This window comes from Ascoidea rubescens, assembly GCF_001661345.1.
Source record: "Ascoidea rubescens DSM 1968 unplaced genomic scaffold ASCRUscaffold_6, whole genome shotgun sequence".
Lineage (NCBI taxonomy): Eukaryota > Fungi > Ascomycota > Saccharomycetes > Ascoideales > Ascoideaceae > Ascoidea > Ascoidea rubescens.
In genome coordinates this window covers 96,108-123,036 of record NW_017962918.1, presented here as the reverse complement: position 1 = coordinate 123,036, position 26,929 = coordinate 96,108, and the positions used below count along the sequence as shown (strand labels likewise).

Genomic DNA, 26,929 nt, shown 5'->3' with positions numbered 1-26,929 from the left:
TTTTGTTTTTAAAATCATACAAAAACTCTTTAAATTTAATAACTCAGTTTATAGCTTTTCTTAAAAATTTTAACCAAAATTTCATCAATTTGAAAAAATCTCAAAAAAGTTCCATTTTTTTTAATCAACCAAGAAATAAAATAATTCATAATCAATTTAATCAATCCAAATTGAAGACGGAAACTCACAAATCTTTTTTAGAATCAGCTATTGAATCTAAAAAGAAATCTGGCTTTTTCAATTTTTCCTATCTACAAACAGCCTTGTCTAAAGTGATATTGAATCTTTACTCTTATTCACTTTCTTTTAACATAACCAATGATTTTCTTTTATCGATTAACCTTGATTACAAATTTAAAGATTTTCCAGACGTGTTTACTCAAGATTTGATAAACTCCATTTTATTCGTTACTAATTGCTCAAAACAATTTTCCCAAAGCCACAAGCAAAAGAAAGATATCATTGAACAAGATAGTTTTAGACTTGAGAGCACTTTTACTGCTAATGATGATTTTTTGATATTTTCAGAATCCATAAACTTTCATAGTTCTCATTTAAAATATTACAAAAACACTATTCTTGAAAAATACAAAGCTATAAATGTACCAGCTTGCAATAAAAATAGCATTGTTACCCACAAGATTAAGGAGCTAAACAAAGTTCTTCAATTTGATAATAATGACACTAATTTGAATAAATATATATCGTCTCTATACCGTTTTATTGCCCAAATCCTAGAAAGAGATGACAACATAACCAACTTTTCCGATTTTCAAATTTTTCTTCTAGTTAAAGTTATAACTGAAATTTTGTTTTTATCATTTCAATATTATGATCCAAGCTGCAGTTTATGCATTTCTTGTAGCCACAACGAAGTTCTTAATGTTGATGATAAACATTACCTTGATTTGGGTATTTTTAACAAAACTATGCTGATTATTACACTAATTATTTCAAAAATAAATGATTCTACATCCTCAATAATAATATTAGCTATTTTGATTTCATTGAAAAAAATTGGATCCCAAATACCAATAATTGACTTGCAGGACATGAGCAGAAACAACCATTTAATTTCATTTGTTTTTAGTAGCGGCACATCGATCTTTAGGGAAGTTAGATTGCTTTCGAGTTTATTAATACCTCTCCTAATATTTCAAACTAACTCTTTAGTTGATAATGATATATTAAAAACGGTTTATCACAAATTAGACGAGTCCTATTCTTTTCGAAATTTTGCCAACAGAGTTGAAAGTTTGCTTATAAATGAACCTAGCAAAAACTTGTACCTGTCAGAGACCATACTTGTTGGGTGGGCAGCTCTAGCACAGAACTTAAACTATAAAATCTTCTCTCATATACTTCCGAAATTTCTTGAAATAATGGATTGTAACAATTCATTTCATGTTTCATTGACTTTTCATTTAATTAAAGTAATGGCAAAATTCAATAAAATTACTGTTTGGGATATGTTTATGCCACACTTTCCTAATATTAGCAAAAACTTGATCATAAAAATGAAAAGTAATCGACTTTTTGCTAATGATATATGCGAACTATTGGGATGCAGCGAAACAAAAATAGTTTTTGAGGCAGCTAACTATGCCATTCCTCTACTTATTCAGCATTATGAAAACGACTATATTATGTACATTGCGGAGTTGACTGGTATAAGCAAATATAAACTAGTTAATCAAAAGTCCACCAAAATACTAGGATATTTATTTGCAACCACGCCTTTATTTGAGGGAAAGGTCGATATCAATAAAATAAAAATGATTATGGCTAACTGTTTATTGGATTTTGATAGTCCTGAGTATAAAAAAAAGAAAATGGAGCTCATTTGGGAAATATTGATGCACCATGATGGAAAACCCTCTAGTTTACCCCATATTTTATCCTCACTTGTTTTTATTGCAAAGCATTTTTTTTCAAATTGTGAAAAAAACAGAACAGATGAAGCGATATTGAAGGATTGCTTTGATAACTACATATTAGGGATTGTTCGTAACTTTTCTGACATATTCATACCAAAGCAAGGGTTTCGTCCTTTTTGTGAAAAGCAAAAATCACTACTTGCTATCCAAGCTTTGATTATCATAGCTGTTCCCTCTATCGTTGCAACCTTACCACAAATTTGTACTTCATTGCAGTTGTCAATTGAGGATCCGTTGCTTGTTTTTGATACATTGCAGACATGGAAAATTCTTGTTGAAAAATTAGAAAACGTTCATTTAGTTTCTTTTCTTGACTTGGTTGTGTCTATTATTATTCAAAGATGGCGTTTGTTTGATCAATCTTCAAAAAAGATTGGAACAGACATACTCCATACAATTTTTTCCAACTCAGAATTGATGAAAGGTGATTCATATTACCATTATTATTTGAGTTTAGCAGATCAAGAAGACTTGCTAAGCATTTATCTGAATACAAAACGCAATTTAATATCTGTGCAGAACGACAGCTCCTTTTCAAACCTTCTCTCTGATATATCCAGAAGATGTCTAAATGATAATAAGTATGTGGTGAAACAGTCATTGAAGGATTTATCTAAGTACTTGGATTCATATGTGGAAAATTTGTATACTAAGATAGAAGATGAAGAAACAATTAAGGAGAGTGTGATAAAGCTCATTAACATATTACTTGAGACAGGATTTAAATTCAAGTTGACAGATTTTTCAATAACAAGAGACTGTGTAAAGTGCTTGGGAACATTGGGAAAAATTGCGTATTCGAAACTCACGTCGACTAATGCCTCCGAAAATAAATCATTGCTTGTTTTGCATAACTTCGATGATAAAAAGGAATCGATTATATTTTTGATCAGATTTATAGATAAATTTCTAGTGAAATCATTTTGGGCATCGACCAATCCATCAAAACAATTGCTGCTTGCATATTCCATGCAAGAGTATTTAAAATTTTGTGGTTTGTCGTCACCTAACGAATTTCTTTTCCTAAAGAGCCCTAGCAATAATTTAGAACATACGGTTTCTCCAGAGTCTATTCTATGGAATAAATTTAGTGATGTCTCCAAGTCAACCTTAATACCTCTTATTTCTTCTAAGTATGTGATAACACCAAAAATTTATCAATCTTTGAAATATCCAATTTTTGATGTACTAAAAAAGCATGAGGTTTGGCTTAGAGAGTTTACTTTTCATCTATGTGATGAATGTACTGGAAAATATTCCAAATTTATATTTCAGATTGGTTCGCGGATAATTAAAGACCAAAACTTGGAAATAAGTCAGTTTATTCTTCCTTACATAGCTTTAAATGTTTTGACAACTGGAAGTGAAGAAACAAAGAATAATATAAAAACTGAAATTCTTTCGATTTTAAAAATCGATGCCAAAACTTATTTGGATCAAGAGACAAACCAAAACATAAAGCAATGCTATCAAACTGTTTTTTCTATTCTCGATTACTTCAAGTATTGGTTAATTTCCAGACAGAGGCTTTTTAGTTCAGTGCAATCACAATCCTTCAAAGACAGTGAAGAAATGAAGATCGTCTCATTATTATTAAACGAAATTCCCGAAGAATTGATCGCAGACAGAGCATATCAGTGCTGTTTATATGAAAGAGCAATCTTGTATTTGGAGCAATTACATAGGACGTCTAAGTTGAATAACTCTACAGAAGTCGACTCAATATACTCTTCATTGCAACAGATGTATGCTAACATCAATGATTCAGATGCTTTAACGGGGATTTTAAAACACATATCTACAAATAATTTGAACGATAAAATTCTACAGCTTCAGTACAATGACAACTGGAAGATGTCATTAGATTGCTTTGAAGGTTTAGATAATACAGGAATAATAGAAACCAAGAGTTTATACAGTTTTTTAGAAACTCATAATTTAAGTGACGAATTATTGTCCAAACTTGGAGGTCTAGTTAAGGCTAAGAATCATTTATCTGGGATTGAGAGTGGAACTATATCATTAGGATTGTCATCTTATTGTTTGCAAGGAAGCATTTCTGATCTTAAAAGATGGGTGTTGATTTCGGAGATTCAAATTCCCCTAAACAAAGCTGATTCTTTGGTTGATTTGAATATAGCCAAGAGTTTACTATATTTTAATAAAAATAACAATACTCAGATAACAAATGAAGTCGATGAAGGCTTCAAGGCTATTGGAAAGTATATGAATAAATCTCTAAACTCGCCTGCCACAATGAATCTGTTAAAGAAGTTGCATCTGTTGGAAGATATAAATATCATTGCCAAAGCAACCAGATCCAAAGATGAGTTAAATAAAGGATTGAAACGACTAAATATGCGGTATCGAGTTTGTGAAAATAAGTTTGATACAAGATGGAATTTCCTAAGGCTACGAAAGTCATTGGAATCGATGAGAGGAGATATTTTCAAAAATGATATATCTAAGCTTTGGATTCAATGTTCCGAGTTATCCAGAGAACATCATAGAGTTGATCTTGCTTCAAAATCGATTGCTCATGTTCTATCGAGTGAAGACAAAGATGGAGTTATTGAGTACTCAAGAGTTTTGTGGGAACTTGGAGATCAGTCAAAGGCATTGAAACTACTTCAGAACTTATTAAATGAATATGATAATAATGGTTTGGAAGGTAATGTCAATTTAAATAAGTTTGTTTCAAGCGAGAATGGAGTATCTAGTAAAGAAAACGACCAACCAGACACAACAGATAAAGATAACAATCATGCACTGAAGAACTGTGACGATGAATACAATTTTGAACGGGCAAAAATTGTGTTGCAGCATGCAAAATGGTTGGATATTTCTGGGGAGCAGAGTTCGTTGTTTGTGATAAACTCTTATAAAAAGGCTATTGAATATACTAACAAAAAGTGGGAAAAAGCATTTTTTTATCTTGGGAAGTATTATAGCAAGTTATTAGATTCCGAATCCAAAAACAAGAATACTTCTATTTTATTTCACGTTGGACGGTATGAACTACACATAGTAAATAATTATTTGAAGGCAGTGGAGCTTGGTACTGAAAATTTAAATGAGATACTACCAAAGATATTAACTATATGGTTTGATTTCGAGAATTCTGGCAGTAATTTGTATTCAAATAATAAAATAATCAATAAAAGAAAACAAGTTTACAAAGAGTTACAGCAGCTGATTGATCAAACGTTTTCTAGAATCCCAATATTTGTTCTTTATGTTATATTTTCGCAACTAATTTCTAAGATTTGTCATGAAAATTCTAAAACTTGCGATATAATTATCAGCAATATAATCAAGATTACAAATGAATATCCTAAACATGCATTGTGGTCGATATTCTCGATATTGAATTCCAACGATAAAAATCGGAAAAACAAAGCAACACTAATTTTAAAAAAGTTACTTTCTATGGGAAAAATTAATGAACTAATATCAAAAGCAAAAATACTAATTGATGGGTTTTTTATTATTAAATCGTTTGATTTGAATCATAAATCCAAGAAAAGGTTGAGTAAAAAACATGTATACTCTTTGAAAGAGGATTTTAATTTTGATCATTCGATTTTACCAATTGAGATTGTTTTGCCAATAGAAAAAAATTTTGAAATCAAAGCATTGCCAACAGATAGAAAATTATTTGAGGGATATACACCATTTCCTGAAGAGTCGTGCGTTTCGTTTCAAAAATTTGAAGACAAAGTTGAAATTTTGTTTTCATTGCAAAAGCCACGAAAAATTAAAATATTGGGGAGTGATGGGAAACACTATTATTTGATGTGCAAGCCTAATGATGATTTAAGAAAGGATGCAAAAGTAATGGAGTTCACCACATTGATTGATCAGTTATTAAAGAAAAACTTTGAGGCAATAGAACGAGAGTTGAGTATCAAGAGGTATGCAGTTATACCCTTGAGCGAAGAATATGGCATAATCGAATTTGTTTCAAATCAGTTAACAATACGGTCTGTTTTATTTGAAAAGTATAACAAATTGAATAAGTATATTGTTCCGAAAAAGATAGAAGAACATTTCAACAAGGGATTGAGTCTAAGTAAAAAATTGAAAAATTTTGAAAGGTATTTGAATAAGTTTCAACCTGTATTGTATTTATGGTTTCTAGAACGGTTTTCAAATCCGTTGGATTGGTATAATTCAAGGAACAAGTTTTCTAGAAGTTGTGGAGTTATGTCGATAATTGGGTTTATAATTGGGTTAGGAGATAGACATGGAGAAAATATTTTAATTGATTCTATGGATGGTGGGCTTTTGCATGTTGATTTTGATTGTATATTTGATAAGGGAGAAACATTGGCAGTCCCCGAAAGAGTTCCATTTAGACTAACCAATAATTTAGTTGATGGGATGAGCAAAATTTATGGTTACGATGGGACATTTTTGAAAAGTTGCGAGGTTGTATTAAAAGTTATTCGGAGAAATGAAAGTGGGTTGATCAATATTTTGGAAAGCTTAATATATGATTCTATAATGGAATTTCAAAGCAAAGAAAAAAGAGAGATTTATCTCAATAAAATCCGTAAAAAAATAAGTGGAATTTTTGAAAACGAAGGGTTGCCATTAAATGTCAAAGGAGAGGTCAAGTATTTGTGTGAACAAGCTACTGATGCTAAAAATCTATGCCAAATGTACTTTGGATGGTTACCGTTTATTTAAGACCAAGGTTTGAACACAACTAAAGTTTAGTTATAAATTGGTTTTTCAAAACAAAGTATCACCTAGGTAGTTTTAATCAAGTTTATTCTGATTACTATGGTGTTTCATCTTGGAGTATATTAATGCTACCGTCACACGTCAAGATTCAGTAATTACAGAGTATATTTGTGATAATTTTTATTGTGTTCTTTTATATATTTCTACATATATCTCTCAACTATTCATTACATCTAGTCTGACTGGTAGCTGTGTGTTTTACCTCATGTATACTCTCCGAATAATATGCTTGTGCTGCTCTCCTAATCGTTTTATTCCACTAATTATCCCCAAGAAGAAATCCTATTTGGATGAAAAATTGTTTCTATTAATTTGTCTTTAACAATTTTATTGTCTGATCGTGTAAATTTCTATTTAAATGCAATCGATATCCTATTTTTATTCTTCTCCTATTCATATCCCTTATCAAATTAGGGAATTCATTAACTTACTTTAAAAAATGGATGTTAGAGAACTGTCTTTCAAGGAAGTTCGTGATGATTTAAATGAATTACAACTTATACCATCAAACAAACTATTTTGTGATATTATGCCTATTGAATTGATAAATATGATATTTATTTGGTTGTCACTCAATAAAAGATGGTTACTTACTTTATCAAATAATAATTCAATTAACTTTTGTGCATCAAAAGCATTATTCAAAAATGTAATATGGATTTTTTTGTCTTTTCGTGATAAAAAATAGAGCTCAAAGATTTGGATAGAATCATTTTAAGATTCATTTTGATGATTTATATCTATTTAAGTTTCAATTGTTAAATTGTTGCCAAAATTTAAGATGTTTTTTTGAAAATTTTAAAGATATAAGCAGTTTTAAGATGCTAAGCCAATTACTATCAGCAAGCCCAAATAAAATAGAAAATACTCATATTTGTGTCGACAGTATTCCTCTAATAAGGGACAAACATTTTGAAAATATTGATATGATTCAAGAGCTGATATTAAGCAATTTGAAAAGTTTGAAAAATTTTACCATTTGTTTGGGATTTCAATATGAACACAAAAGGGAAAAAGAAATTGCTTTATCTATAAATTTAAAAAAAGTAAAAGTATCATATTGCAGTGACATTAATGGTTCAAATAAAACTGATTGCTTTTACTCTGATTGGGCTTACCATGTTGATATGAATTATCAAATTTATGATAATTTTATTGAATTCAATCTGAATGGTTGTAATTTACTTAAATTTAATGGAAGTATATTACAGTCAAATTCAGAGACTATTAAAAAACGATTTTGGAGTATTTTAGACATTATTGATACACGGGTAAATGCAATTAAGAAATGTGATAAATTGAAGAATCTAAAAAAACTATCAATCAAACACAAATATTAAAAAAACAGAGAATCTTGACAATTTAATCAATCTAAAATATTTTTGTTTAACACATAATACTCATGGTGAAAAAATTGAAGATTTAGACAATTTGATTCATTTAGAGGAATTGTATTTGGAAACGGTTATAAGCAATAGTTAAGAAAAGGCACCTGTAATCTATTGTACACATGCATATTGTTGTGCATATACTGCGATATATGCATGATGCATGATGTACTAATATGTAAGAATGACCTTTGCATTAAAAATCCGTTTTTGGCATCTCCGACACGGTCTTTGAGCATTCATTTTATAGCTCACAGATAATCTGATATTGATGAATCAAATCAAGAAGATAATAAGGACATATAGCAATGATCGGCCACTTGTTTCATCGACTTTTCAAGCCCTTGTTGAATAGTCCTTGAATTTTCTCCATTCAATAAGATTGGTGTTGTTTATTAGTACAGGATTCAATCAAGATGTATTTGTAGTAGTCTCAGGATTAATAAGTGATGAGTGGATTAAGCCACTATTGCTTTGATTGAAATAAAACTTTTGTAAACTTTTGCAAGTTTATTATTGGTCTCGCTGGTGACAAGAAAGATTTATTTTCATAATTAACTTGTAAAATTATGTATTTCGTATATATTTGGTATTTGTTTAACCTATATCTTGTTTTTATGCAAACAGAGCACCATTAAAGTAGTTGCAATCAGATTTTTCAGCCTTGTTTAGTATATTTTAGAATTTCAAGTCTTTTTGTTCAGGAACAAGTGCGTTTAATTTGCCAGATTTGAGAAATGCTTTTACATTATCAACGACAAACTCTTCCATTTTTTTCATTGTTTGGAAAGTATGTGTTCCCATATGAGGAATTGACACAACATTTGGTAGTGAAAGCAACTCCTTATTTACATTTAATGGCTCATTTTCAAATACGTCCAACCCACAGCTATAAATCTTGCCATTTTTCAATCCTTCAATCAAAGATATTTCATCAATAACCGGACCCCTAGCGGTATTAATGATAATAACATTATCCTTCATTTTTGAAATTGTTTCTTTATTTATAATGTGAAAAGTTTTTGAGTTTAAAGGCAAATTAACAGAAATTATGTCAGAATTCTTTAATAGTTCATCAAAAGAAGCATAGATAGAATCTTTCTCTAAATCTGGAGCCAATCTGTTGCGATTGTAATATAGTATTTTTTTGAATCCAAAGGGGATCAACCTATCACGAACAGCTCTTCCAATTCCCCCATTACCTAGAATTCCAACTGTTAGACCTTCTGGATCAAATCCAATGGGAGTGTTGGCAGTTGGCGCCCCATTAACTTTAGCCCATTTATTGTTGATCAATTTATGATGCCCAATTTGAAAATTTCTCATTGCCGATAACAAAAGAAAAATATGGGTGTTTGCAGTGGAATCATTAACTAAGTTTGGAACATTGGAAACTTGGATATTTCTCTGCGAGAATGGCTTGATATCAATTTGATCATATCCTGCACCATTATGGACAATGGCTTTGACAGTGGATGGCAAATGCGATAACAACTCCTCGTCAAACTGTCCTAGTTGACGTTTCGTGTCAAGTGTTCTTGTTATGATTGAAATATCCTTGAACTCTGGGTTGTTCAACAAGTCATTTAAAAACTCCTTTCTATGGTATTTCTCAGTGATCAATGGCAACTGGAGTACATCAGCTTGAGAAGAAAGATCTTTCCAGGCTTCATGCGCATGTCCAACAGCACCAATTCTAAGAACCTTTTGTTTAAATGACGAACCTGAGGTGGAAAACAAATGTTTGAATAGAGAATATCTTGCTGGGAAATTCAGCGCCAAAGATAGTGATTTAACCAACATCTTGAGAGGCTGTTGATGATTACGAGCAGTACTGGCAGCGTATCTGAGTTGAATAAAGCAGATAGGCTGTTTTGGTCCACACCCCCATCGGACCAATGGTGTCGCTGCAAATCAACAGATACTTCCCAGACTAAAGAGCTGGAGCTGGGTGATAAGAGGACTGCAACAGTCAAATGTGTAATCGCAAAACTTGCTCAGAAAATGGCTACCTAGTCATTTCCTTTTAGTTTTTATTCACTTGGGTGGAGCTGTCAGGTCACTTTTGCCATTGGCTGTCAAAATTCGGATGAATTAAGAGAGAAAAAAGGTGGGAGTGGTTTGAGCACTTAATGATGAGTGAATGCTAAACATTAGTGGCATGAGAGAAACAAATGATTTCTTAATATTTTTTTTCGGATTATATGCTGAGTTATTTATCCACCTCTCAACACTTGCATTAAATTGCTCTTCATGAATCATTGCTGGATGGCGGTGGTCGTCAATTGATGAAATGGTATATTTATATTTAAAGGAGACATATCCCAATTAATTGATAATAGAAATAGCTATACATTCAAAATTTGCAGCTATATATCATATTATTACATTATCATATTATTACATTATTACATTATCATATTAACAATGCGTGGTGTTTTATTTTATGGAAGAAATGACATTCGTTTTTCGGACGACGTTCAAGAGCCAGAAATCAAAGTAGAGGATGAACTTATCGTGGATATTGCCTGGTGTGGTATCTGTGGATCCGATTTGCACGAATATTTGGATGGGCCAATTTTTTTCCCTAAAGAAGGTAAGGGCCACGAATTGAGCAACTGGAAGAGTCCTCAATGTATGGGTCATGAATTCAGTGGCATAGTCAAGAAAGTTGGGCCAAAGGTTACGAAAGTTAAACCGGGAGATCATGTTGTCGTCGAAGCAACTTCCCATTGCAGTGATAGAAAGAGATTTCAAAGAAATAATCCAAGAATCAACACAGCAGTTTGTTCGGCTTGTAAAATGGGATCAACAAATATATGTCACTATTTGGGTTTTTGTGGATTAGGAGTTCACGATGGTGCATTGAGTGAAAGGGTTTCAGTTTCCGAAGAGCATGTTGTTAGGATTCCAAAGTCCTTGCCATTGGATATTGCTGCATTGGTGGAGCCATTAAGTGTTGCCTGGCATGCAGTTCGAATTTCGAGGTTTCAAGAAGGAGATAATGCACTTGTTCTTGGAGCTGGGCCAATTGGACTTGCAACTATTTTAGCATTGCAAGGCCATAAAGCTGGCCGAATTGTTGTGAGTGAGCCAGCTAAAATTCGAAGAGATCAAGCAGAAAAACTTGGGGCTAGTTCCGTTTTTAATCCAATGGACTATAGCTCGTTTGATGAAGGTGTTGGTGTATTGAAAAGCTTATCCGATGAAAAAGGTGCTGGATTCAAGTTTTCTTATGATGCCTCGGGAGTTCCATCAACATTTAAAACTTCAATAGATGCTTTAGGACCAAATGGTATGGCAGTAAATATAGCTATTTGGCCAGACAAACCCGTAAATTTCAAACCAATGGATGTCACTCTAGAGGAAAAATTTTATACTGGTTCAATGTGTTATACTGTGCAGGATTTTGAAGAAGTGATTGACGCTATTGATAAAGGTTTGATAGATATTGAAAAATGCAAACAGTTAATCACTGCTAAAATAAAGCTTGAGGATACTGTTGAGAAAGGGTTTTTGGAACTAATCAATAACAAAGATGTTCATATTAAGATCTTGGTATCTCCATGATGTTTTCTTCTATTTTTGTGTTTTTTATTTTCTATTTTCTTTTCAATTGTACTAGTGATATCTAAATAGTGTGAAATTCAGATTCAAAAATATTTTTATTGTAACTAATCCTTACTTGAACCAAGTGCGTGTCAAAAAGAGACGCGCCGAAAGAGAGGCGAATGTGACGTTAGGGCTCTCGGAGATAGATTGGCGACCTAAACTCCATCCTGGAGTTTGCAAAGCTTGAATTAGTTGATATATGCATATAGAAACAGTACTGTGCGCGCCACGGGATACGGCTCTAAACCAAAGGAGGCTTAGACCCCTCCCTGTGGGAGAACAAACTCGTCTCCCAGCCAATCAGCAAGACGCACTGCTATTGTTTGCACTTTCCTCCACAACGTTTATATCACAGCTCCATTTAGTGATATAAATCGCTGTCCATCGCAATCTTCATTGTTAATAGGGTCATAACCAGAGATTGTTTTGATCTGATCAGTTTCTGATTCATCTCAGGTCCAATACTTTTATTTTTGTTATATAACTTTTGGTGTCATCAGGAGATGAATAAAATATACTCAGCTTTTATAAAATTCCCGAAGATCTTGAAAATTTTATTGTTTTTGATATTAACAGTAGTTTTATTGATTTACTTTAATTTCAAAGATCTAAACAATTTCAATATAGAGGCTGACTATTTGCGCTATTCTCTACCAAGCACTCTATCAAATTCGGTTTCCAGTAGTGAAAATAGTGAGAATAATAATGAGAATAATAATGAAAATACCAACGAAAATAATAATAAAAATGATAAAAACCATGAGTACAGTGAATATAATGAGTTCGATGTATACAATCATGATATAAACTTCCACAGTTTAAATTACTTTCATAAACAAAAACTCATTCCTTCTTTAACCATAAATGAGACAAAAGGTTTCGATAAAAGCTCAATAAGATATATTCCATCAATAGCAATAAATCATCTATATCAAAAGGCCTTGAATTCCAATGAAGACATAATCTGGTCAAATTTTGCATATGTTCAGTATGCAACCAATATCCAATATTTATGTAGCTGTTTAATGAATTTCGTTAGTTTGAGAAAATTCAACGCCAAAGCTGATCTAGTCTTGTTATACAACCTACCGTATCAGATCAATGATGACGATATTACTGGTGTTGATGAGTTGTTTGAAAACAAAAAAAGTAAAACAAGAAAAGCAACGGAAGATCTATTTGAAGATTTTAAAAATCTCAATGTTATTCTTAAAAATGTTGATCTATTATCCTTTCCTGGAGACGATAGTACCTGGCAGGATGGTTTCACCAAGTTTCAAGTGTTTAACCTACTCCAATATGACAAAATTGTTCACCTCGATAGTGATGCCTTGATTTTGAATAATATGGATGAGTTATTTTTTCTCCCTGAGTCACAACTATCGATACCCCTTTGCCCCAATGCTTCATATAATAAATTTTTACAAGACGATGGTTTGATCAATTATACAGACCACTACAATAAAGGTCTCAAAAACAATTCTAAAATAGCGATTCCTCAAACATCTGATGAAAACGAATCATTTTATAGATCCTCAATAATTGAAAATTCAGTCAGACAATTGATCAAGTACAATAAAAAAAATAATCTAAAAACATTTGATTATAAAGGTTATTCAACCATATTGTACAACAATTTACCATCATTTAGCCATGGAAACTTAAATAACTACGAATTGTGTGATCAGTTTTTTGTGCTCAAACCTTCAACTCAAGTTTTTAGTGACCTACTCAATTTAACTAATGAAAAAGATCCAAATGATTACGACATGGACATCTTCAATAAATTGTGGAATTTTAACGATATAATTAAAAGAGAAAATTCAAACTTTTTAGAAAATGCAAACAGTAAATTTAATATCCCAGAATTATTGATTATACCGCATAAAAGTTACGGTGTTTATACTGGAGAATTTAGAAATGCTGAGAACTATCATGACCCAATGTTAGCTGATCCTCAACATATACCTTTATTAGCATTTTACCAAAAATTACATACCGAAAATGATAATGGTGACAGTAAAAGCCATTCCAGCTTCAAAGGAGCTTATTGGACCACCTCTAAGTTTTGGAACGCCAAATCATTTTATCAAAATATTAAGTCTATACACTTTTCAGATTGGCCAGTACCCAAACCTTGGATAGAACATGTTCCAAATCAGGATTATATTAAAGCAAAGGTTTTATGTCCCAATAACCAAAAGGAACTAAAAAAATATTATGATAAGGTTGTTAAGCCCACTATAATTGATGATTGTGAGTCTAGTAAACTTTGGAATTTTTTTTATGAACACTTCAAATCAGAAAGAGAAAACATTTGCGAATTACCTTTAATGAAAAAATAACGATTTTCTCTCCTTTTGTATATCCAATTTTTTTTTATTAAACCATCATGGCTTGTTTATGATTATAAGTGGATTTTTGCACACATGAAACACTTTTCTATTTTATCTTTTTTTTGTTGCTATATCTTCATTTTTTTAAATTGCAAAACTTTCCAAGATTCTTACATGTTTTAAACTATGAATATATATTATACGTATTGATAAATTTTCTAGAAATAAAAATAAAAGTAGTGTTAAAAAAACCAAAAAATATAAAACACAATAAAATTCTGATATAAAAACACCAGTTTGAAGATGACCCATTATATTTTTGAAATATCTAGTTCAAAATTGAAATATACTCTTTCTTTGATTGATATTCGCAAAATAGTTCAAAAAGTTGATAAATGAATATTAAAAAACAAACAAACAAATGTAAAAATAAAATTGAAGAGAAGCCTTTTTTTTTTATACATTAGGCAAATCTAAATCTGAATTATTTCTGATATAAATATGGTTTAGATCAACAGGAACTGTTTTATTAGCGATTTCATTTGCGCTTGTACCTTCACCAAACTCATTAAGACTTCCATAACCTCTTTTGGTATTGCTTCTACCTGCACTACTTCTAGGACTATGATTAGGAGTGTAATGACTATTATTTCGTATTAGTCTAGCACTTTCACCCAAAGTACTGCTAGTTGGAGTATTATCAGTATTATTTAGCTCTTCATCGGTGCCTTTTTTATTTTTTCCAATAACCATTAAAAAACAGGATAGTAACAGAAAAATGCAAACAATACCAATTATAAAGCCTAAACCCATAGCGGCGATTGGTAATCGAATATGATACTTATCATCATCTAGCCACTCAGGATTAATGGGTCTGTCAATCACAAATACGCAACTTTTATTGTTGAAGGTTGTGCAACCTCTGTTTAGAACTCTGACTTCATGATCCTGGCCTTCTTCAATTTGTAACATGATCGTCTTTGAAGACAACTTTCTGCAAACTAAATGTACGCCGTCTAAGAGAGTAGGGATTTTCCGATCACAATTGAAGATTGAGTTTCCATTTTCGTCATTTGAGGGATTTGGTAAAATATGTAATTTCAAGAAAACCTCCAAAAAATTGAGTGATGATTCGATGGTTATATTTGACTCAATTAATGATAGATGGTTTGGCAAGATGATTGAAAAATTATTTGAAGATTTTGGATCCAATATATAGGATAAATTTGCTCTGTGTAATAAATCGATAAAGCTTGAGGAAGGATAAGTGTTAAAGGATTGAGTTGTTTCAATTAGATTGGTTAAAGAAATTTGAACATTTCGAGGAAAGAGAATGTCTTCAACTGGGTGGACGACGCCTTGATTAAAAAGAATATCAGAATATTTTTCTACTTTTAAATAATCTTTAGAAGCATGACTATTAATTGATAGAACATTGTACTTGTGAATTTCATTTTCGATAAAATCATCATCATTGTCGTCTGTATGATAACTATTATCCTTACCAGATTTTATATCAATCTGATTGTGATGAAAGTTTTGATGAAAGTTTTGATCATCGTTGATTTCATCACTATTGATACTCTTAATCTCAATGGATTCTCCTAATAAATTTGAGGTTATAATAGAGTTATTAAAATCGCTGTATACCAAACCATTGATAATGGAATTTTTCATAATTAAATTTAATGCAGTCAAGTTTTTTTCCAAGTAGTCTAAAGTCAAATCTAAAGAAGACCAAGAATTGAAACATGGAAGGAAGATGGTATATCCTTTTTTGTTTGAAATCAAGTTCAATAAGTTTAATTCATTCAAGTAATTTAAAGATCTGGAACACTTTAAAAAAGAACCGACAGAAGAGGATAGAGAGTTTGGTAGACTTAGATCTTGGTCTATTAAATAGATTACCGTATTTCCAATTGAAATATTTTTGAAAGTGTTTAAAGAAGTATTTATTAGAGTGTTATCGTTAATAATAAAGTTTGATTGATTAATTTTATTGATTTTTAATTTTTGACAGTTTTTGCCTAGTTTTTTATTGTTGCAAACTTTTGTGTTGTATATTCCAGATTTTAAAGTTGATATTTTTTCGTCAACAATGTGGTATAATAAAGTGTTTAAGTTTGATAAAGAAGATGATTGTAGTGATTTTTTTGAGAGTTGATTATCATTATCGTTGTCATTATCGTTATCATCGTCAATTGAGTTTTGAGTGACAAAAATAGTTTGATTCAATTGAATGTCATCTATTAGATAACCTAACTCTCTGAAATCTACTTCTTTAACAAAATCTGAGCAATTTAAAGAGTACAAATATTTTCTTGGATTGAAGGGAATTAGGATATTTTTATCGAAATTTGAGTTGAATAAATGAATAATGGCATTATTTGATAAAATGTTTGATCTGAAAAAAACAATGTCATGTTCGTTATTTGAAAGCGATGAGTAATTATGCCAGACCAAATTGTTTCCGTTATTTATGGAGGATAAATTCAAAGAGATGTTATTGAAATTTTGGTATAGTTGGTGGTTGTTAATGGAACCACCAATGTAGTCATTGATTAGGAAATGGTTTGTAAGAATGAGTTTATCGGTGGATCCGTAATTTGAACTTAGATAGTTTAGTTCTATTTCGTTTAGATCCAATACTGAATTTGTTGGGATTAAAGCAGTTATGTTTGTTAAACGAGGACAGTAATAATGAGACAAAAATGACGAATAAATAGATATAAAATTGTTTTGATCGTTTTGATTGTTTTGATCGTAGTTATTATTAGGATAGTTTTCAATAGTTCTAATAATATTGTTATTGTTATTAATAAGGTTGCAAATTGGGTTTAATCTGTTTAGTAAGTTGATTATACCATGGACAATTGAGTTTTGAGTGTTTGCAAATAGATCGGGATATTTTACAAAAATGTTGTTGATATTAAAAAAGTTTATAGTATTGTTAATATTATTGAATAGAATTGGGGAGTAAGTGATATTATCGTCATCTAAATTCGAGCTGCGATCAATATTGAATAGATTAGAATATTGGATGTCGTCTGAATACATGGATTTAAATATTTCAATGCCATCTAGGTCGTAGCTAAAAATTGGGAGGCCTATGATATATTGGTATAAGTCATTTTGGCTGAACACAATTTGATCTAGTTGGTCGTAGATGGAGTCAGGATCATCTGGATTTTCAATGTTGATCATGTTGGTTTCAAGAAACGCCTGGTTTACAGGGGCAACCAAAGTTATATTTTCAAATTGGTTCAAAACAGGTATTAGTTTATTTTTCTGTAAAATTCTCAAGAAATAGCTGAAGTCAGAGTTTGACGATAGAATGTCAATAACGGTTGTAGTTATTTGTGGGTCGCCATCGCCATCATCACCATCGTTGTGGCTATCTGCGTATTGGCTGGACTGAAAAGCAGTGCCAAAATGTAAATTATTCCCATCATTGGGTTTGGAATAAGCATTCTGAAAGGAATTGATGTTGTTGATTTGAGTCTTGAAAGTGTCGAAACCTGCTACCTTGAAGACGAGTAAAGCAAAATGAAAGAGGAAATATATGAGGGTAAAATCCATCAATTGAAAGTAAAGCTGTTATTCAGAGAAACCAACCTAGAAAGATAACTGAAAGAAAGAGCCTATTTGAGCTCGAAATATAAAACAATAGAACGAAAGAAATCAGACACCAATTGACAAAGAGCAAAGAAGAAACAAACTGTAATTTGAGTAGATAAGGCAAGAGAAATCGGACTCGTTATCTTCGTCAAATACGTGACAAAGCACGTGCTACATGAGCTCGATTTCCGACAAAGGAGCAAAGAAAAAAAGCTGATTTTGCCCAGGATCGAACTGGGGACGTTCTGCGTGTTAAGCAGATGCCATAACCGACTAGACCACAAAACCAGTTCACGTAACGTAGAACAGCTTTCTTTATTTTGATCCATATTCTCATTGGAATGCTTACTGCTTTGGTTTAGAAGATGGACCTTAGTTTTCACGAGCTTACCAAACAATATATAAACGCAGACAAAACAGTTATCATGTAGCCGAACAAATATTGTAATTCGACCGCTGGAAATGAATAACTCAAAAAATTGAATATAAAAGTGAAGGATGCGAGGTTCGAACTCGCGCGGGAAATCTCCCAGTAGATCTTAAGTCTACCGCCTTAGACCACTCGGCCAACCCTCCAGTGATTAAAGGCTTTTCTTGTTATACTTATTTATAATATAGTATTTGGTTTTATATCTTTTTATCTGATCAAGTTTTTTACTTTTTTTAGTTTTATGAATTTGACCTTGCAACGCGACTCTACCAACAGCTCGACCATTCAGTCTTCAAGAGACGAGTAATCTTGCTAAATGAAGCCACAGCATATCTCAACCAATGTCACAAAAGAAACAGAACCATCCCAGCACCTACATTCAGCACNATCAAAAAGGCCCTCCATCAAAAGATGATCCAAAAATGGAATAAAATATTTCACAAATAAAACCATAGTTCTCACTACGAAAAGGTAATCGCCAATTCCAACATCCCTCTATCAATCAAAGGACTACCCACATTTAAAATCCTATCACACAGGACCAAGGAGGAGGTGAGCGCGGTGATTCAACTTCGCACAGGACACCTCTTTGGTGAAGATACCCCGTGGAGAGCTGGGTATATGAGCAGCAACCAATGCAAATGTTCCCTTCCAAAACCGACGATAATTCATTATATCTTCCAATGTCCAACCAACTCACAGGCTAGAATCCGATCAGAGATTCCAACAATTTTCTCTGACGAAGTGGACCACGGTAGAATTACAAAGATAGCATTCACTCTTTTATATATAATATAATAAATAACACCGTGCAAGAACCCCAAAAAAGTGGGCTTTAGCAACTATTTTAAACAAAAAAATATGAATTTGTGTATCTATTTTTGGGAAATTTTTTCAACAGAAATAAAACAGTTGCTGAAATTTAAAACAAACAAGACACCTTTAAAAATATTTACAAACATGCTTTCAGCAAACAAAACACTCAAACAAATCAATCACTATAATATTTTTTTTCTAGCTTTCAAAAGTTCTTTTCACCATCAAAATAATTTGATAATATTTGAATTCCTTTTGTTCTGAGAGCTTTTTACATTCAATTTCACTTCTTTTCATTATTATCTTATTATTTACCTTTGCCTTGTGCTGACATACCATCCATATTTCTTTGTTCTCTTTACTGATTTGTATTTCAAATATACACACCCCAATTTGACCTATAAATTTATTCACTATTCTCAGATTTCATTCTAAATGCACTTATTTGCTTTAATTCCCTCGCTTTCTGCTATTTAGTTTTAATTTTGCCACCTTTCAATTCTTCACTAACTGCACTTTGCAAATATTATCATAAAGTCATTCTAAATCCATTGTAAAAAAAATCTAATCAAAAATAATAATTATCATGTCTCAACAAAAACCATTTGTCTTAGTTTTGCAAGTTTTTCTGTTTCTTCACCAATATAAATCTCAACGTCTCCTAAATAAATAATTTTTATACTTCCTAGTTCTGTAATATTTCCGAGTTTCAAATCCCTATTCCCCCTCCCCCCAATTCCAATTTAATTAAATTAATCAAATATGACAAATTCTCAATTTTATCGATTAAATTCAAAGCAAGATTCAAGTAATTTAGATTAATCAACTTTGACAATCCATCAATTTTTTTGATGCTGTTATTGGAAATGTAAAGCCTTTTGAGTTTGACTAATTTATCCAAATTTTCAATTCTTTGGATATTATTTAATCATAAATACAACTTAGTTAAACTAACAGAGTTATCCAACTTTTCAATTTTATTAATTTCATTTCCTGAAAGATCCAAGACAGTTAAATTAACCAATTTATCCAAATTTTAGATTTTTTTTATTCTTCCTTGTGCTAATAATAGAAATTCTAAATTGCTCAACTTATCTAAATTTTCAATTTTTTGAATAAAAATATTGCATGATAAATCTAAATGCTCTAAATTAATCAAATGATCTAAATTCTCCATCTTATTGATCTTTGTGTCCGATATTATTAACGTTTTTAGATTATTCAATTTATCCGGATTTTCAATTTTTTCAACATGATAACAGTTTTTTAGATTCAAATATTCTAGATTGATTAAATTGTCAAGATTCTCTATTTTTTTAATTGTATTGAATGATATTGATAATTTTTTTAGATTCTTCAATTTATCACATTTCTTAATTGCAGCTGGTTGTTTACCAATAATATCCAAAATACCCCAAAATGTCGTTTTTCTATTTTTTGGATTATACTGCAATATAGATCCAGAAAATTTAAATAAATAGCAGCCATTCAGATTGAGCTGAATAACACGTTCATAAGCTTGATCATTCAGATTAATAATGAAATCATAATCAAATTCATTTGGTCTCTTACATTCAGTAGAAGGTAATGTTGTGATATTGAAATTGAACCAGTTGGAATTGTGTTTAACTTGAGATTTGTATAGATACCCTAGGGAAACACAAATATATTTGAAGATGTGCGAATAGTTTAATATCAACTCTCCAATCTTTCCAACATTTTCAACCTGATTGTCGCTTAATGGAGAACTGTAGTCAGCATAAATATGGATATTTTCTATATTACTCGAACTCGTGGATAGTAATTGATTACAAATGATTTATTCCAATACTTTATCTCAGGCAAATTGGCCTTGGCCGCGGAATCCAAATGCCGAAAAATCTCGAATCAAAAAGCGTGCATCCCGTGACCAGAAAGTTGCGCAGTTTGACATGCAGCACGTGCGCGCATTTATGCAGTCCCATCTAGAAAGGGGCATTCACCTTGAACACTGCATCTACATGTAGAGCCAGTGCTGCGGCGCCAACAAGCTGCGCAAATTACAAAGAAACTGCGTCTTGAACAGCGTGGTCGGAATGTATTCCGGTACCAGACACACGTGTACCAACCTTCTTGATTAGTTATCATTTTGAAATCAAATCACGGAAACAGAAAGAAAGTAAAATTTTTACTTGTTTAAGCAATATAAATATATTAATTTTCACTAGAGAGTAGAGATTCCAATAACGAATGGTTCATAAATGTTCGGACAACCATCCATATAAATCATAAAGATAAATCATAAACACTCCTGCTGCTCAAGTTTTAACTGTTCTGTTTTTCATTGCCATATATTGTTGACATGACTGCTTTTTCCAATCCTTTTGATCAGTTTGCCAACCAGTCTTCAATTGTGCCCAATTACTATTCCTCCAGCGATGGTAAAAACAAAAGAAATAAAATAAAAACAAAAACAAAAAACAAAAATAGTTCCAACAATACTGCTGGTGCTAAGACCGGCGACTACAACATCAAGAAAACACACAACATCTGTGCTCGACAATTCGGTGACAATGACAATAAATATTCAATGGAAATTGGTGGGTACAAGATTTCTTTGAATTACTTCGCTGGTTTTCCCGATATAAATTTAATTCAGAACTCAAATCTAAAAGTCTTATTCAAGGGGTTATCCAAAAAAGATGACAAAACAAAAGAAAGATCGTTACTTCAATTATCACAGTTTTTAAATAAGATTATTTCTGATAGTGACCAAAACAACGAAATTCTGCAAAATATTTTCGATATAACCAATTTTGATCAAAATGGTAATGACGTCTTGTTGGTGCTATGGTCTCAGTTCTATTCTAAATTGGCAATAGAACTAAACAAAAATATCAAGCTTTATTCAAATGAAATCTTTGTAAAATTAATCCAAATTTATCAATTCCAATCAGTAACAAAACATGCAAATTCCTCACAAAAAGACAAGAAATTGCTAAAGAAAAATTTGAATAATTTTTTGCAATCTTCTTTACCGATTTTCTTGCTATCTTTATTTGATCACGATTTAATCATTTCTAAAAATTCTTTGAATTTGTTCAACTCAATATTTTTAAACTTGAACACAAATGAAAAATTATTCAAAATTTATAAAATCTTTCAAAATCAATCTTTGGTTTTGATTTATAACGTTTTGTTTATTGAAAACGTTAATTCAATCTCAAATATAAACTTATCCTCAAATTCTGATTCAACTTCCACTAATTCAAACAACAAAAACTCTGCGGTTTTGAAATACTACAAGTTGTACTATTCGGCTTTGAATTTGTTAAATAATATGTTAAATAAGCTTTACATTGATAATCCAACTGAAAACGAAAACAAAAACGAAAACAAAATTCTATTGCAAATAATCAAAAATGAAAATTTATACAAAATCCTAAACTTGCCATTTACCATGGGCTCATTCGATACATCTCCAATTAAATCCTCTTTAATCAACCTAATAATCTCAATATCAACTTTAAATAATAAAAAATTCTTATTTTCTAATGACAATCAATCGTTATATTCCAGCATCTCGAAAAATTCCCTACAATTATTATCAATAAACTATATTTCTAGTAATAAGAAATCCAAAGATAAAAAGAATCATAATTTCTCATTTAACAAATTAATCATACCAACTCTATTATTAATCAATCACTTGAATAAACTATCTTCAGGTTCAATTTGGTCTTTTTCAAATCTATCAAAACCCTATTTTACATCTTTTCTCAAACTAAGCTCAAACTCAAGTTCAAATACAGTAACCCCTTATTTCAATTTATTAAATGGAATATTATTACCGTCAACAGACAATTTTATCACTCCAGTTTCAATAATTGATTTCAGCTCAACTCAAGATTTTAACTTGTACTTGAATGAGATCTTTATTGAAAATTTAAAATTTGAATCCCTAAAGTTTAATAAAAATCCAAATTTTTTGAATCAATTTTATACCTTTATTTCAAACTTGTTTTCGGTTTTTTATGAAGGTCTAATTAATACTGACAATGAAAACGATTCCTCAAACTTGCAAAGTTTTAATGATTCTTTATCCAGATTTTTAATTGATTTTCTTGATAATAAATTTTTCAACTATCAAGTATTTAAAAATCTATTGGTTTCATTAAATCAATCGGACTCTAATTGCATCATAGGAAAAATTATTGATGATTTTATTATAAAGACAAGCTTAACTAATCAAAGTGAAGTTACCAAATTAAATTTTAATTTGTTTATTGACAATTTTATCAAGATTACTCATATTCCTCAAAATGAAAAATTACTCAATAATTTATTAACTAGATCAATTGCATCTCTTGACGATATTAATAATCAACAAAATCACCAAAATCAACAAAATGAAAAGAATGCCCACTTCTTTCTACCCTTTATTTTAATTGACAAATACATTATTAATGATATCGTTAATTCAAAAGAAACAGTTAATGATTTTTTGCAAAATAACTTGTCATCTTACTTATCGGAATCATTTAATAATCAAATTTTTCAAATTATTGTGGATTTTTTTAAAACCAAAAAATCAGACAATTTAAACAACTCCTTTTATGATGAGGCAATTTTTGAAGATTTATTGAACGATATTACATTGAAATGCGATCAATTGAATTCCACTGATTTGTTTTTTGATTTTTTAAAAATTTTGCCAATTGGTGAAATTAAAAAGGACTTTGATATCAGTAAAGCTGATTTGTTCCAAGAGAAATTGCAAAAAATTGCTGAAAGGTTTAAATATTCGAGAGAAAATCAAAAGGAGTTTATAATATTTCAGTATTTGGATAAAAAAATGATGGGGGCATTATTGATAAATTCTATAAAAGGTGAAAAATTAGAGGAAACAATATTAGAAATAAATAAAGAGGTAAAGTTGCAGTCACTATTGATAGATGTATTAAAAACTGCTGATTGTTTTGAAATTGATATTTCTTTTATTTTAACATCATTTTTTTCTCATTTGTGGAATTCGTTTATAAATAAAGACTCGATTTATTTTGAATCCAATTTGAAAATACAAAATTTAATTGAAAGGAGTGTTTTCAAGCAAGAAATTTTAGATCTATATGTCTCATCGTTAAAAGATTTTATTAAATCCTGTTCTTTGTTTGAAAATTTTGCAAAATTGATAAGTTATTTATCTAAAAGTGATACTAAGGGAGGAAGTGTAATTGAGCAATTAGTTTTAAGTGAGAAAGAATGGATTGAATGTGTTTCAAATTGTACAAGTGATTCTGTTGATTCCATTTTATCAATGGGAAATACACTAGAATATAATATTTACCTTTTGCCTAAAAATGAGAATGAAAATAGTTTTAACAAGCCATTGGGATTGTTTAAGTATTCTAGGTTTTTATTGGGATTATTGAAGGAAATTGAGTATGAAAAGTATATTTCTGAAAATTTGTACATTAGTACGATTTCATATTTAGGTATTATTGGAGAAATTTCAATGGATTATATTTTTTTAAATGAGTTGACAGAAGATGTTAGTAGAGAGCTATTAGATTTCTACTCTCTTTGTTTTAGTATGGTCAAGAGCAAGATGCCAAAGGTTTCATTTTCTGATATTATTAAGACACTTTTAGTAGTGGATGGTAGGGAGAAATTGAGTGTAGAAAGGTGTCATGGTTATAATTTGGTTGAGTATATTTCTAGTAATATCAATGGATTAACAACGATAAGCTTTTATTTCAGCCGAATATTGAAAGTTGTGTTGAGTGATTTTGTTGAGGCAATCGCGTTGTTTGAGATTAAAGAAGAAGATATTAGTAATATAGTCAAGATACTAAATAAGAGTGTGTTGAAGATGGCGGCGGTGAGTTTGGGATTGAAAAGGTTTATTCACGAGAGTCGTTTTGACAAGTTGCGAAACAATGTGGCGTCTGAGATATTGAGTATAAGAAATATTGAGACAAAGTTGGAGAGTGGGATTATGTTTACAAGTTTGATCAATAATTTATTTTCAATTGAGTATTTGGGGGATAAAGAAGTGGGATTGTTGCCTGTTCGAAGATTTGATATGCTTATTGACCAAATTGTAAAATGGAACGAAGACAGTGTTATTAGTTATGATGAGGAGTTTATTCCATTGAGGATTGAGAGCATAATTTTGATGAGCAATGTGGTGAGATTGCGAAATAAGATGAATGTGAAGATGTACAAGTTTGGGATACAGTTGTGCAAAGAATCGTTGAATATAAGCAATGAGTACAATTGCAAGCCACTTTTATATTATTCGTTAAAGTTTTTGATTAAATTATGGAAAATGAAAGAAGAAGAAGAAGGAGAGTATGTTGAAGTTTGGAAGGAAGAGGAAAAGGAAATAATTGGCGAAGTAATTGAAGAGTTGATTAGAATGGGTAAAGGAGTGAAGCATACACAGGTTAATATCATATGCAATGAGTTACTTGAGAGGATATTTGAAGTTGAACAAGAAGAAGAGGAGGAAAGAAGAGGAAAGAAAATGGTGAGAGAAGTATGGAAGGGCAAGATTGATGAATTGAAGGGACTATTGTCGTGTGAGTTTTTAGGGTTGCAACGAATAGCAGTTCCAATTTTGAAAGATATTATTCGAGAAGAGCAGGAGGAGTTTGTTGTTGAGTGTGAACTTCGGAAGATAAGTCCCAGTTTACAAGATGAAGAGAGTAATGATGAGGTGGAAGCAGGAGTTGGACTTCCTAGTTATTTGATTGAGAATATTTCAGTTGTGCCATATGAAGATGGCGGGAAGGAGATTGAGAGCAGCAGTTTGATTTTCAAGTATTTTTGGAGCTGGATGTTGATAATTGAGTATTTGAAAGAGATTCCTGGGAGTGTGAAGAGAAAGTACATTGAGGAGTTGAATGAAAAGGAGATGATTGACAAGTTGATGAAATGTGTATTTTTGAGGTTTGATATTTTGAATTCTGAGATTGTGAAGGTGAATGGAGGTAAAGAAGAAACGAAGAAAGTTATTCGGAATTACAAGATTGGGAAGATCAAGGAAGAGAATATCTTGGCTGAGACCGATTTTGTGATAATGTATGATTATTACTTGGTTTTGAAGGAAATGGGAAGTCAAGTTCAAAACTGGTTCAACAATTTGAAGGATCGAGAGATGAAGAATAGAATTGAGGTTTTTTCCGAAAGGTATATCTGTGAGTTGATTATCGAAGGGGAGATTGAGAAGGTTGAGAAGCGGAAGGCAAAGTTAGTTAAAGAGAACGAGAAGCAGAAGCTTAGTATCAAGATCAACAAGACGACGCATGATATCCGAGTTATGTTTTTGATTGATGAACAGAACATGGAAATGGTTATCAGAATACCCAAGATGTACCCGTTGAGGAATATAACAGTTGAAGGAATCAGCCGTATTGGGGTGAAGGAGTCGTTGTGGAAGGCGTGGTTGTTGGCATCGCAGCGAACAGTGTCGTCGTTGTATGAGAATGGAAGTATTGTGGAGTCGATTGAGTTGTTTACGAAGAATGTGAACATGCACTTTTTAGGGTTTGAAGAGTGTTCAATCTGCTATTCCATTTTGCACCAAGACCATTCGTTGCCATCAAAGAACTGCTCAACATGTCACAACAAGTTTCACTCGGGATGTTTGTTCAAGTGGTTCAAGAGCTCTGGTGGAAATACATGTCCACTCTGTCGTTCAGCATTCAAGTTTCGGTTGAGCAGCAAGTGAGCTATGATGTAGAACTTGGGTTTTTGAATTTAGATTTTTGGATTTGGATTTGAATTTGGAATATTTGGATTCTGGAATTTGGAATTTGGATTCTGGAAATTGCAAAATGGATCTGAGATCTTGCGGTAGAGAAGTAGAGAAGTACTAAACAATAAGACAGTTCCAGAGAAAGAAGAAGATAATCTGGTGTGAGTTCTCATTCAGAGAGAAAACGGCAGGTTGGCCCAGCCCGATAAGAGATGGGGAGAGAGCGCTATCGACGCGTGCTGCGGCAGGAGCCAGAGATAGGGGCCGCAGTGGCCAATCAGCGTGCGCTTCGCCGGCCGATC

General features: G+C 31.5%; 8 protein-coding genes and 2 non-coding genes across 10 annotated transcripts; 5 read left to right on the top strand and 5 right to left on the bottom strand.

Moving 5' to 3' along the window:
* Positions 1–1,277: 1,277 nt before the first annotated feature.
* On the top strand, positions 1,278–6,629 carry MEC1 (protein kinase MEC1; the record flags this gene model as incomplete). The annotated part of the gene is made up of 2 exons (XM_020189544.2): positions 1,278–4,613; positions 4,713–6,629. Coding segments are annotated over 2 exons (5,253 nt in total), but the record flags the coding sequence as incomplete, so codon positions are not given.
* A 496-nt stretch (positions 6,630–7,125) lies between these two features.
* Positions 7,126–8,026, top strand: ASCRUDRAFT_7950 (uncharacterized protein; the record flags this gene model as incomplete). The annotated part of the gene is made up of 2 exons (XM_020194388.1): positions 7,126–7,335; positions 7,436–8,026. 2 exons carry the CDS (start codon positions 7,126–7,128, stop codon positions 8,024–8,026), a joined length of 801 nt encoding a protein of 266 aa, XP_020047283.1.
* A 363-nt stretch (positions 8,027–8,389) lies between these two features.
* ASCRUDRAFT_145005 (D-mandelate dehydrogenase-like dehydrogenase) lies at positions 8,390–10,189 on the bottom strand. Its single transcript, XM_020189219.1, has one exon. It carries the CDS (start codon positions 9,875–9,877, stop codon positions 8,753–8,755), a length of 1,125 nt encoding a protein of 374 aa, XP_020047282.1. The 5' UTR covers positions 9,878–10,189; the 3' UTR covers positions 8,390–8,752.
* Positions 10,190–10,501: 312 nt separating this feature from the next.
* On the top strand, positions 10,502–11,644 carry ASCRUDRAFT_34788 (2,3-butanediol dehydrogenase; the record flags this gene model as incomplete). The annotated part of the gene is made up of 1 exon (XM_020190547.1): positions 10,502–11,644. One exon carries the CDS (start codon positions 10,502–10,504, stop codon positions 11,642–11,644), a length of 1,143 nt encoding a protein of 380 aa, XP_020047281.1.
* A 355-nt stretch (positions 11,645–11,999) lies between these two features.
* On the top strand, positions 12,000–14,067 carry ASCRUDRAFT_75725 (glycosyltransferase family 8 protein). Its single transcript, XM_020193193.1, has one exon. The coding sequence runs from the start codon at positions 12,190–12,192 to the stop codon at positions 14,029–14,031; it is 1,842 nt and encodes a 613-aa protein (XP_020047280.1). The 5' UTR covers positions 12,000–12,189; the 3' UTR covers positions 14,032–14,067.
* Positions 14,068–14,098: 31 nt separating this feature from the next.
* On the bottom strand, positions 14,099–17,699 carry ASCRUDRAFT_75724 (uncharacterized protein). Its single transcript, XM_020193192.1, has one exon. It carries the CDS (start codon positions 17,599–17,601, stop codon positions 14,479–14,481), a length of 3,123 nt encoding a protein of 1,040 aa, XP_020047279.1. The 5' UTR covers positions 17,602–17,699; the 3' UTR covers positions 14,099–14,478.
* A 155-nt stretch (positions 17,700–17,854) lies between these two features.
* On the bottom strand, positions 17,855–17,928 carry ASCRUDRAFT_t70. The gene has a single exon. It is a non-coding gene; the product is annotated as a tRNA-Val (tRNA).
* A 204-nt stretch (positions 17,929–18,132) lies between these two features.
* On the bottom strand, positions 18,133–18,216 carry ASCRUDRAFT_t69. The gene has a single exon. It is a non-coding gene; the product is annotated as a tRNA-Leu (tRNA).
* A 1,379-nt stretch (positions 18,217–19,595) lies between these two features.
* Positions 19,596–21,013, bottom strand: ASCRUDRAFT_7945 (L domain-like protein; the record flags this gene model as incomplete). The annotated part of the gene is made up of 3 exons (XM_020194380.1): positions 19,596–19,797; positions 19,978–20,676; positions 20,985–21,013. The coding sequence occupies 3 exons, from the start codon at positions 21,011–21,013 to the stop codon at positions 19,596–19,598; spliced, it is 930 nt and encodes a 309-aa protein (XP_020047278.1).
* Positions 21,014–21,084: 71 nt separating this feature from the next.
* On the top strand, positions 21,085–26,914 carry RKR1 (ubiquitin-protein ligase RKR1). Its single transcript, XM_020193191.1, has one exon. The coding sequence runs from the start codon at positions 21,228–21,230 to the stop codon at positions 26,598–26,600; it is 5,373 nt and encodes a 1,790-aa protein (XP_020047277.1). The 5' UTR covers positions 21,085–21,227; the 3' UTR covers positions 26,601–26,914.
* Positions 26,915–26,929: the final 15 nt, after the last annotated feature.